Source organism: Podarcis melisellensis (genome assembly GCF_964234715.1).
Source record: "Podarcis melisellensis genome assembly, chromosome: 17".
NCBI classification, from domain to species: domain Eukaryota; kingdom Metazoa; phylum Chordata; class Lepidosauria; order Squamata; family Lacertidae; genus Podarcis; species Podarcis melisellensis.
This window is the reverse complement of record NC_138534.1, coordinates 20,244,550-20,257,330: the sequence shown is the minus strand read 5'-3', so window position 1 is coordinate 20,257,330 and position 12,781 is coordinate 20,244,550. Positions and strand designations below refer to the sequence as shown.

The window sequence follows — 12,781 nt, the reverse complement described above, 5'->3', positions numbered from 1 at the left end:
CACACCAGACCCAAACCCAGACCCTCTCCACAGATAAATTACAGACACCATCCAGTAGCCAAACCATGGTGGCACCTCCGGATGCTGCACCCCCCTGCAATCCCTACACAGATCTGGCTGACACAGGCCACAAAACCACAGCTCGCCCCTATACACGAAGCCAAGCCAGAGCACAACTAAGTGCAGTACAGCCATCTTCTCAGAAAAACTCTTCACAAAGTTCAAGAGGTCAAGACACAAAGACTTTAGCAACTAATCCACACCTAATGACCCACCTAAGTGGTACTCAGGATATCACTCAAGAAATCACTCAAGATATCCCTCAAGTAATTAAGGAACAAAAGAAGAAAAGGCACACTAGCCTGGGAACTTCCTCTCTGCCCAGAACATTGGAGGCTATACACCACACCCCCTCAACAGTATTTATAGGAACTCAAACACTGAGATCCTGCTCTGTTCCAGTAACAAGAAGCCGAAAGCACCAGCCTGAAGATGACGAGTGAGACCTCGTCGAAACGTCGCCTAGACACCCCAACTTTTACACGGGAAGACACCCGAGGACACCAAAACCTGCATTCCTGTACCCGTGAAAATCTACGAAAGCATATATATATATATATATATATATAATTCTGGATCATATTAATCCCTATTTGATATAATATTTGTGAATTGTAATTTTTGGAATGTTGCCAATATTAATCATACTTAGAGGAGACCCATTGAAATTAATGGACATAATTAATTTAGAGCCATTCATTTCAATAGCTGTGCTCTCGGTCAAATTTAGTTGGATACAACCCTTCCCTAATAAGTTAACTTAAGAGTTACTATTGAAGGGGTGGTGGTTTCTTACAGCCAATTTATAATGGGTTTGTTTTGTTTTTTACCTAGATATAATGTTTCAGTATAAAAGAAAGCATTGTGTGTCAGATGTGAAATGGTATACAGTACATGATATTTTGCTCGTTCTTTTAAAATGTGCATTTTGCATTTGATGTGCAACATTATATCAGTGTCATAACCAAACAAGCCACGTGACGTGTCTCTTAGTTGTTGGAAGTAAACCTCCCTGAGACCTCTAGGTATAGGGTGGTATATATAATTCAATAAATGTTCCATCCTCACAATTAACATTTTTTAGGGGAAATTGCATTTTCCGAAGACTCAGAATATAGGCTGAAATTGGCAATGTTCATGTGCCACTTGAAACCATAATCAACCTTAACACGGTGGGGTTAGCGCACAGAATAAAATTAATTGCTTTTCTCTTCACCCATTCTTAATAGGAGCTGAGCAATAGTTTGGCTAAACACGACCTCCCAATCTGGGTTTATGATTTGTGTTCCAGAAGCAAACAGTGGGCAGTAAGCCAAGAACAAACCTTGATTACAGCTCATGGTTTGTCTAAAGAGAGACAAATCACAAGCTGAGGTTTGGGCATAATGCTAAGCCAAACCATTGTTCAGCTTTTAGCAGTACAACAGGAAAACAGGGGAGGGGGAAAGTGGCCATAATTTCAATTCTATGTACCAACATGCTATATGTTCACCTTTGAACCGTAGAGGAGATATGGTTTCCCTACTGCCCTCAGCTAATGCTTTCATTTTAGTACTTAATACAGTGTAGCATGCAGTTGTCTAGGTATCATAGGAACCTGTTATATTATACTTATGACATCTAGGCTCCCTAGATGCTCTGTTGTTTTTGGCTGGGGAAACTCAGCCAGATGAGCGGGGTATAAATAATAAATTAATAATAATAATAAGTCAAAATATTCACAGACATCTTGCTGCTTTAAAACTGAATACACTATAGTAACATAGTATATTGGCAATCATCTGTCAATTTCTTCCCCTTTAAGTAAAAACTATGAACTATGCTCTCATTCTGCCGCTTTTCTTTACGTTTTATGTTCAGAACGTGTACGTTCACCTCAACTGAGCGGAAATGCAGCCTGATTTTTAATAATGATGATGGTGAGCTCTTCCTTGCCACTCTTCAGCAAGGATCTCTTCTCCCTGCAGCAAGATTTCATACCCAGGCCATTATTTATGGACCTATATATAGCAGGATAATTAAGCAAGGGCCAAAATGCAGTTGGAACCTGACCAAACTTTATTTAAGGTTTTGCAGGATGGTGACAATAAAACTCCTGCAGCAAAAGCAAAGGAGTTGAGTTAGTAATACTAAACTCTTCATAATATAGTATTTTGTGTAGTGAACATGACACTAATTTCAGCTTATACTTAATGCAATATTGCTCTTTTTGTGCTTGAGTACTTCCTTGCTAACTTTTAAATAAATGAGCATTATTTGGGTCCACTGGTCCCTTAGTATGTCTTAGTAACATTCTGTAACAGGCTGCCATCTACTTGGTGATTCTCTGATAACATATAGTAGTAGCTGGCTCATTTCTGTTCATGAGCACAGCAAGCTCCTTTGACAGTGAGTCTACTGAAGCCTGCTACAGAACGCTGCAGCTCAAAGTTAAACATACCCTAGGGGTTGGTGACAACTAGGTGCCTCAAAACTTTGGCATGTAAACTGGATTATTCCAGTATTCCAAAAGGCTGAGGGAGAAATACAACATTGCGCAATCTGGTTGGTAACTTGTGCCATAGTCTAATTTGGTGGCAAGTGCATATGATAAATTCATGTCAACAAGTTTATAACACAAAAAGTCCCTTACTGGATCTTGTTTTTGAACACTTTGTACTTGTGTCCCCTGATGAGTCTATAACTGATGAGAGGTAAGAGCAACATAGGAGAGCTTGAGGCAAACAAGTATATACTCTGGCCATTTATGGCCAAAGGGCTGTGATACTCAAATGAAAGTGAATGTACAAAGGTTTTCCCATTCTTATTCATTTCCCACCCTTACTGCCCACAGTTTAAAACAACTATACAAGCACCGTTTGCACATTTTAAGTATTCACTGATATTTATTTATGCAATATACTTTTATACCATCATCATTTTTAAAAATCCATGTTGGTCTACAACAGAGAACAATAAAACAGCCCATTAAAATCCAACAAATCTAGAAATACCATAATAGCAACCACAGTAGCTGGACAATGACCAGCAAAGGCCTGGGTGAACAAATGTTTTCAGTAGGCATCAAAACCTCAAGAGTAGGCAACTACCCTGTTGGAAACAATGGAGATAGTCTGGGCTCATGTGTGCAACAGCCAGGGCCGGGCAAAATAATAATAATAATAGTAACAACAACAATATTAATAACAATAATTTTATTTCTTGAACTAGGAATAACGCCACTCAGCTGTTGGGCACCTTGTTTCTGAATTATAAAAGCTAAGATGGAGCCGTATGTGCTTTGTTCCCCTTCCCCCATTCTGAGATAACGGTGCCAAAAGATCAATGAACTCAATGCTTGGTACATTAAGATCATTGCCTCCAATAATGTTATGCAATGCTCCCAGTGGGAGAAATAAACAAGGTCAGCAGCAGGTGTTTATTCAGCAAAAAGAATTGCCAGCTAAAGTTCTTGAAGGATTACTCAACTATTTTCAGTGTAGTGGGTCTGGTGTAATGCATTTCATCTTTGCTACTGCCCTAGAAAACTGGAAGCAGTAGGCTGACTAAAATGGCTGATTTCCAAGTGTTTCTTAATGGGTGTTTACCGTCCTCTCGTATTTCCAGCTCCCCCTTCATTGAGTCCTTTGCTTTATAGCTTTTTCATTGCACAATGAGGAGGGGACAGCCTCAAATTAGCCAAGTAGATTCATAATCAGAGGCCAATGTCTGTATTCTATAAAGATAAATACTCCATACAAAAGTGTTGGACTTGTTTTGTACCTTTGGACTAGGCTAACTGTCAGGTAGAGGAAAATAATGCAGTGGAGTAAAAAATGTTGAGCTGTCATTGTTTTTTGAAAGGCATCTCCTAAATGTTTCCTGAAGTTAAAGCACATCATTAAAAAAAACTTATATCCGTTTTTGCTGTATCAGTATTATGTTTCTGGACTTTAAGCTTTTTATGGTTCATTTTCTGTTGAGTATGAAAAGGACAGGAAGGAAACTGAAAATGAGACAGGAGTAACTTTATTAGTGTCCTGATCATTAGGCACACAAGTGAGTAGAACTGAGCAGATGAAGTATCACAGCAATATGGCAAACATGATTCTCATAGTGCAGGACAACAGGAAAGATTTCCATGCAGATATGCAAGACAAATGTTTAGAACGTTTAGAATCATATGTACAAATCACTTAAAGATAATGCTTGTGATGCAGATTAAGTGAACTCTGCTTAACAAGGTCCATACTGAGATCACTTGTTCCTGGACAGAGTTCCCATAATGGATTGTATCTTCCATCTATATGTACCTATTAGGCAGGGCGATATATTAATATATAGCCCAGGACAGGTATGAGGAGATGACCACGATACCAGCATCACTCAGCGGTATATCACTGGTGAAACCGCCACCGCTCCTGAGTCCCTCTGCTAGCGACTTCCTGCAGCAAGTGTTGCTAGCAGAGGGACTCAGGAGTGCTGGCGGTTTCACCAGCAATATATTGCTGAGTAAAATCGGCATCCCACTCTGCCCTTGTACTGCGCAGAGGGTGAAAAAAGCTGCATTGGCGAGGCACCGATACAGCTTGTTCCTCCCTCTGCATCTTTTAACTGCTCACCTGAGGAGTGTGCAGTTGCCGCTCCCCTCAGCCACAGGGGCGTAGGAAGCAGGGGCAGTCCACCCTGGGTATCATCCATGAGGGGGGTGACAAAAAGGCACACAGCGGTGGCCTCGCTCTGCTGCCGCCACACACGGCAGATCACACACACCCTGCACAGCTCGCCCCCCCCCCCCCGCCCCGGATGCACGGCATGGTCGCTGTTCCAGGCACCCATGCAGCTAACTCCATCACTGCTCAGCCGAGCAGTTAAAGTATCCCCCACCTGGTGCTGGTTCCCGGTCAAGTGGATGGCTCTGCTGGGAATGGGGAGCCCTTAGTGATATGCCGCTGAATGAAGCCGACATCGCAGTCTGCTCCTCATACCGGTCCTGGGCGATATATGATATACAGTGGTACCTCGGGTTAAGTACTTAATTCGTTCCAGAGGTCCATACTTAACCTGAAACTGTTCTTAACCTGAAGCACCACTTTAGCTAATGGGGCCTCCTGCTGCTGCCACGCCGTCGGAGCACAATTTCTGTTCTTATCCTGAAGCAAAGGTCTTAACCTGAAGCACTATTTCTGGGTTAGCAGAGTTTGTAACCTGAAGTGTATGTAACCCAAAGCGTATGTAACCCGAGGTACCACACTATCGCCCAGGTCTAGTTTGCATTATTATTTTCTTTTCAGGACATAGTACAGTGGTACCTCAGGTTACATACGCTTCAGGTTACATACGCTTCAGGTTACATACGCTTCAGGTTACATACGCTTCAGGTTACAAACTCCACTAACCCAGAAATAGCACTTCAGGTTAAGAACTTTGTACTATACTATAAAGGTAGATAAAGTGCTTAAATGACTAGAGGTCAGGTTTCAAATAGTCTTGATTGCCTGTGGGATGAATTCGCCATTTTTTATTTGATTTATTTATTGCTCTCAGGTGCCAGTTTTCACTATTCAGTGCTATTTTCAAGTGTAGGTTCCTTGACACTGTATATCCCCTTTCAGCAAAAGGTATATAAAGGCTGTTCAATTGACACCAGCAGGTTGTCAATCAGAAACCTGTGGTGAACTTACGTAACTCTTGCTGTGTAATTTAGGAAAAGTTGTCCTGCGCCGCAGGATATAAACATTTTCTCCATTGTCCCATAGCCATCAAAGGTGGTCTGAGTCTTGCTAAACTCATTATGATATCATAGCATAGGCCATATTGGAGCAGCTGAATCATGAGCCTTCAGGCATTGGCTAGTTTACCTGAGTTTAAAAGTCCTGGTATGATGATGCAGAGTTGTATGGGTCTCTGGCAAAATTAACAATCTTGACTACCTTCTGGTAGTTTTAGGTAAGGGTGGTTACTGATGGGCAACTCCAGTCAGTCCCTGCAACTTGGTGAATGTTCAGGGCTCCTGGCGACTGCAGCTTAGCATCATCTGGAGGGACACCCCTGACTTAAGGAATCTCACTTGGCATTCAAAAGAATGCAAAGAAGGAAATACAATTCCTTTTGCAAATGATTTGTACCTTAAATAGGTTTCAAGCTTTTAAAAACCCGCTGAGTAGGCATTTTACAATACACTGCTAATCAGAAAGAACTAAATATCATCACTCCAAAGTGGGCAGTTGGAATGTAGTGATTGTGAGTGATGGTAGCAAATCTTTATTTGCCTCACTTCTGAGATTTTCAGCACTAAAGATGAGCAGGCCAATGAAATTGGGGAGTAGAAGGGGAGATGAATTTGAGGTGCTAGCAGACCTGCACTAGATTATAAGGAGCAGCAGGTTCCAAATGTACCACATTAATCAATCCTTTTACAAGACTTCTACCATAACTTTTTTTTTAATTAGGTGAGAATGAAATTCTTGAAACTTTACACAGTATTGCCAGCAAGAACAAGATCTGGAGATCATATATTGGCATGGGTTATTACAACTGTTCAGTCCCTCAGGCCATTGTGAGGAATATGCTGGAGAACGCAGGATGGTAATGTACCATATTTTATCATTAAACACACACCTGTACTGTATATTTCATATTGTTCATGTTGTTATAGTGCTGGGATGCATAGAAGCTCCTACATTATTGTACTGCCTGCAGGGATTCAAGACTCTGATGAAAGAAAAAATGCTCAGAATTATCTGAGGAACAGAACAAACAGTCATTAGCAAATTTATCAATAAAGCAGAAATGTTTATTCTAATACATAAATGTGGTTGTAGGTGCAGATTGCTTCCATCATTTGTAATTTCTTTTAAAGATCAATTCCCATTCCCCACAAGGAGCCAGACAACTGAGCTACATAATGGATAAAAACATGCACAAAGAATAGATCTGTTACCAGTTAGTGATGCCTTGGACTGTAATCCTAACCTCACCTACTTGAGAGTAAGCCCCATTGACTTTAATAGGAATTACTTCTAATCAAAATGGTTAGGATTGCACTGCTTCTAGTCAATTAATTGCATGAGATTTAGTTGACTTCATTCATTTCAGCACAATCCTATGCAAGTCTACTGAGAAGTAAGACCCATTAGGTTCAATAAGGCCATTTCTTCCTGGTAAGTGGGTGTAGGATTGCAGCCCTACTGCATTTGTATACATTTACATATGAGTAAAGGCTAGTTTTAATGCAAAAAGCATACTTTCCCAAAAGCAGATAAGTTAGAAGAGGTCATCCTACATCTAAAAATATACTGACAGATTAATTGGTGGCACTTCCTACTCAATAAAAAAGTTTCTAACAAATTAATTTGATTGTTGTTGCCCTAATAAATAATAAGTGGCCTATAAATTACAGAAAAGAATTTTTTGAAATTAACCATCAAATATAGTTCTTCTAATTAAGTTGTTTTCTTGTAAAACATCAAACTTCTGAATTTGCAAGATCTTTTTTTCAACTTCCACTGTCAGTTTACTCAAAAGTCCTATGAGGCTATGCATACAGCAAAATATTCAAATGGTTCAAGGGCATGCTACTAACTGCTGTTAAGTCTTAAAAGATATACTTCAACTATTGAAATATATCAAAGCCTTAGAAGAGGGTAGAATGCAAATCCCCCAATGTACATTCATGTAACTGTTAAATATGGAAAACTTTTACGGGTGTGTAAAATTAGTCCTTGAAGAAGATGAGAACTGTAAGATGGGAGATACGAATAGAAAGGCCCGGAGGTTGTTTTTGTGTGTTATTGTTTTGAATATTATAAAAGACTAACAGGAAAGCACAGTGTGAGGCAAATGCCATTCACTGACAGATTTGGCAAGCAAACGTTTGAATTCTTCTAGCAAGAATGCAACTCAGTAGGAGTCTTTTCGTAAACAATTCCTGCTACTCTGCACAGATAGTTGCATACAATTGCTCAGTTTATTTGATAGTTGCATACAATTGCTTGGTTTATTTGCAGGTAATACTGTGCATAAAAAATACGGTGGGCTTTTTCTCTCTTAAGGCCAAGTCTAGCTATTTAGCCCAGGTAAATACTCGCTGCAATCCATCTGCCCAATTATAGTATGCAGGAATTCTTTGCCTGACCAGACATTTCCCCACATTTCTGCACAGAAATTATGCTTTGTAAAATTATTCCTAAGCAAAGAGGGTCATAGGCAATTGCTTCAAATCCCCCAGTTCTGGCAACAGTCCTTAGCTATCGTTATCACGGGTAAGCAGTGCTCAAACATTATTTCTCTAGGCTCAGTACAGACTTTCAACATGTTCTGCAGCTTGTAGATCTTATCTGCACCTCTGGCTTTCACCACTACCCCTGGAATCTCACTGTCCCTCCTTATTATGGTGCTGATTCCTGCCACACCCTGTTCCTCCTGCCTGTGCAGGGAGTAAGGAACTCTGGGACTTGTACTTTAGAGAAACAAATTCACATCTCTGTTTGACTCATCCTCAAGCATTTGGCTTCATTTCCCACCCCCACCCCTTCCTGGTAGTATGCTTGCAGTGTAGATCAGACCTTCCTAGACAATTGGGCCATGGTAAAGTGTACCAGGATTCCTTAGATTGCGTGGCATTTCTAGTTTCCTTAATCAAAGTACTGAGAATAGGATGCTTTTAAATACGGTAAATAAATAGTGTGGCTCACTAACCCACAATCGGCTGTTAGCAGTGTAATGTTGTGGGACAGTGTTAAGCTGCACACATTTTTGTGCTGATTCTTCCGGACTGTCTTCATGCTATCTGTCCGCTGTGGTGTTGCCCTGGAAACAGAACTAATTAATTCCAGTAACGTGACATGAACATAAATGAACGGACAAAGAATAGAAAGTATGTTTGGCTTCTTGGATGAGTTGACAATAAGTCTAGACTTAACCCTAGAAATCCACTTTATTTTCGTAATGACTACCTGCCTAATTTGTACTTTATTTATTTTCATACTGATAACAGTATTCTGAAATACTTATAAAATGGGTGCAATTTCATGTACCGGTACTTTGGTTCAATGTCTGGCAAGATGTGAATGATGCCAGAACTGGAGACTAGCAATAACAGCCAACTATCATGGTAATGAATAGATAATCCTGAAGAGTGATTTGTGTGTGTTCAATAAGCATACACAATTAAAACAATGCAAATTCTGGGGATGGGAGGGGGACCAATTTGCATGGTCAGTAATTACTAATGTGCCGGATTGCTACTGTGCATGTTAGGGGGTTGAATTTCTCTCTCGGGGTTAGAAAAGTTTGTTTAAATATAGCCTGAACAATATACAGTGATCAGTTTTCATGATGTTGAATAGGAGTGTTTTGTCTACCTGCTTTCATACTTTACTTGTGAGTAACACGATGCTTTTGCTATAGGAAGGTAGTATGTTGGTCAGGATCCAAAGTACTGTGTGACTAACTCCATGGAGGCTTGTTCCTTGAGGAACAAGTTGCCTTGGTGCATGGTAAACTATCTGTGAAACTTAAGGGATTTTCTATAGTCACATAGTGCTCTACCATTCGAAGGTTTCTCAAAGGTAGCTGAGGCTTTTGGTTTTTTTAAATGTTTAATCAAGGTTTGCAAACATATCCATTTATAGCTTCAGTCCAGGCTACCTGAAAGATCATATCTCCCTATATGAAACTGCCCAGGTGTTAAGATTCGCAGGTGAGCACCTTCTCTTGGTCCCATCAACACTGGTGGTGACACAAGACAGAGCCTTTTCTGTGGCTGCTCGCATGTGGTATAATCCCTTCCCAAGAGAGTTAGATTGGCTCCCTCTTGGTTATCCTTCTGCCAGTAGGCTAAGACCTTCCTCTTCAGACCGGCCTTTGAAAACTAAGATGCAGACAATGCTGACTGCTGGGCTGCTGTTAGGGAAAACGGTGTTTTAATGGCTGCCTCTAACTGTGCTTTATATATTTAAATAATTGTTTTTAACTAGTTTGTTTTTATTACTTCGTATTTTATAATGTTATTTTTAAATGCTGTAAGCCACCTTGAATCCCAGCTTGAGAGAGAGAGATGGGATATAAATGCATATAGTGATGTTAATTATATTAAATGAATAACTAAATAAATAAAACAGCTAGCAAAAAAAAAGCTTCATGGCACACTGTCCGCACATCCCTGTGATCATCCTTTGTGGCTTAATGGGGAACAAACCGCCACCCTGCTTGGTTGCATGCAGGAGATTCTAACTCACTGCAAGTGCCTTGGTGAATTGTTTAACCGTAGTTTAGATAATAGAAGTTTTCATTTGGCTTACTCATGCCTTAAAATGAATTCAGAAGCTTATCCACATACTGAACTGAATGGGAACAGCTTCAGAGCCCGTAAATTTCTCACGGATCTTTGACTTCTCTTATTTGAAGTCAAAACTTCACTGTGTACTTATCAGAGGCTGAGCAGAGTAAAAACAAGAACAAAACTGTTCCCCCCCATACACACACAAAAAGTTGTTATATAACTTATCAAAGCTAAAAACAAACACTCCTCCTTGCTGGAAAAATAAGAATCTGTAGCACGGCTAGCCAAGGTCATTCCCTCTAGATGTTGTTGGACTTGTACCATAAGCATCCTTTACCATTGGCTATGCTGGCAGGGACTGAAGGGAGTGCCATCAATATTCTTTTCTTCCTGTTGCTTCTTAGCAAACTGGAGGGCAGCATGTTGGCCACTCCTTATCTTTGAACTACATTTAGCCTTTCATAGCTAAAGTCACTACTTCATAAGTCATTCCTTTTGGGTTGTAACCTGGCCTTTGACTTGACAACAGTGTTCCCTACAATTCAAGTAAGGTTCCCTGCCTTGCTTTAGACACAACCATTTTTTTCCCTATATGGACTCAGCTACATAGGCAAAAAACAATGTTTTGAGTGCATTATAAACACGCAACAGCAGATGGTGGCACAGAGCAAAAGAAATTTTCTATGTGATTTTTACATAGTCTTCCTTTTATTATAACAATTTAATTTCTGACTTATTTATAGCGTGTTTTTTCCTGTGTGTAGATCCACCCTTTATCACTTGCAAGAAATATTTTACTTTAAAGGTTTTAGCACAGGAGAGGGGAACCTTTTTGGCTCCACGGGCCAGACCTTTATCAGAATCAAATTTGACTGGTGGACAAGGCCACTTCCCTGTCAATTAAGTGATGTCATGATGACATCACTAGATCAATAGGTGGCTTGTCCCACCCATCAGTCAAAATTCCTAGCGCTGGATTCCCAGGCTCCAACAGCCAGCGGGCTGGCTGGTATTTAGGGACCATAGCACAAGCAAAGTTGTTGGCCTTGGAAGTGGTGGGTAGAGAACGAAACTGGCCTATAAAAGCCTTTCTTTGATTGTGTGTGCCTGTTCTCTACATATGAAGCAGGGCTTAATTTTTAAATTAAGTTCTCAGCAGGAAACAGGCATACACAGTCAAAAGCAGGTTTCTCTGTTTCTGTTTCTGTCTCTGCCCCCCCCCCGCAAGAACTGCATCTAAAGTTTAGCATGCAATTAAACACGCAAAATCAAGATTTTACTCAGTCTTACAATAGCACATAGCAACACCAGCTGTGATTGTTCATTCTGTGTCATGGTTTCTGAAACCAGAATATTTTACAACACTCAGTATTTTAGTATCAGCTGATCACTTAGTGAAGAGTAAATGAAGTTATAGCATAATGAAGTTAACAGATTAAGTGCAGCATGACTCTGAATTTTGATACCTCTAGACTAGCATATTTGGGGTGGTAGATAACTGTTTGATAATTGACGAGAATGCTTTCTATTCAGCAGCAAATAGTCACATTCTAAAAGTTAAGTCCAATTTATTTATTTTTCTTATGGTGTGTGCTCTGTTTGCAACATAAATATCAGCCAGATTCAAATGGTATTAAAATAGACAGTTAAAATATATTAGAAAGTATGACCTTTTTGGAAACATGGTTCAGAAGGGTCAGAAGCTTGATATCTGAAATATTTTGTTTTTAATAGGGTTACCCAGTACACCCCTTACCAGCCAGAGGTATCTCAAGGAAGGCTGGAGAGTCTATTAAATTATCAAACAATGGTGTGTGACCTCACAGGAATGGACGTGTCGAATGCATCTTTGCTAGATGAAGGAACTGCTGCCGCCGAAGCTATGCAGTTGTGCCACAGGTAACAGACGGAAACAAAAATAATTGCGATAGCATTTTTGTTTTATAAAGGGCCCCGCAGTTAGGTTCAATACAGTAGTTATAGTAAACAGAATGAACGCTGCCCCCTGGCCTGTAAACGGAAATGTTACGCCATGAAGAAAGGAAAAGGGGATACTAAAAGAGAAAATACATACCGAACTTAAATAAATCACAATTGGGTGATTTGGAGGGTACTTAACAATGAGGCCAAGGGACCATAAAGTCAGTGGTCCTGTTTTCACAGTGACCAACCAAGGGGGTTTAGGAAAACCCACCAAAAGGGTGATAACCTTCCATTGCTGTTCCTCTCAAGCAACTGACAAAAAACGGGAAGCAATATTTAGTTATCAGGGCTCATGGCTCTCTGTGAATGTACCTAATAATCTTCTAACAATAACCAAGTGTTTTGCCTCACAATTTTCTTATGTGGATCTTGGTAACTAAGTGGCAGGCTTGAGTTTTTATTTGTTTCGTAATTGATGGATATTTCCTGCCAGCCCTTCCTGAACTATTGGCCAGACACCCAAGCCAATCAGGC

The 12,781-nt window shown here is 40.2% G+C and overlaps 1 protein-coding gene across 1 annotated transcript in view; it reads left to right on the top strand.

Annotated features, from left to right (window-relative positions):
- Positions 1–12,781, top strand: part of GLDC (glycine decarboxylase) — a 38,612-nt gene that overhangs the window by 3,572 nt on the left and 22,259 nt on the right. The window contains exons 3-4 of the mRNA XM_081893881.1: positions 6,492–6,627; positions 12,059–12,223. Coding sequence (XP_081750007.1) covers positions 6,492–6,627; positions 12,059–12,223 — 301 coding nt within the window. The remainder of the gene's footprint in view (positions 1–6,491; positions 6,628–12,058; positions 12,224–12,781) is intronic.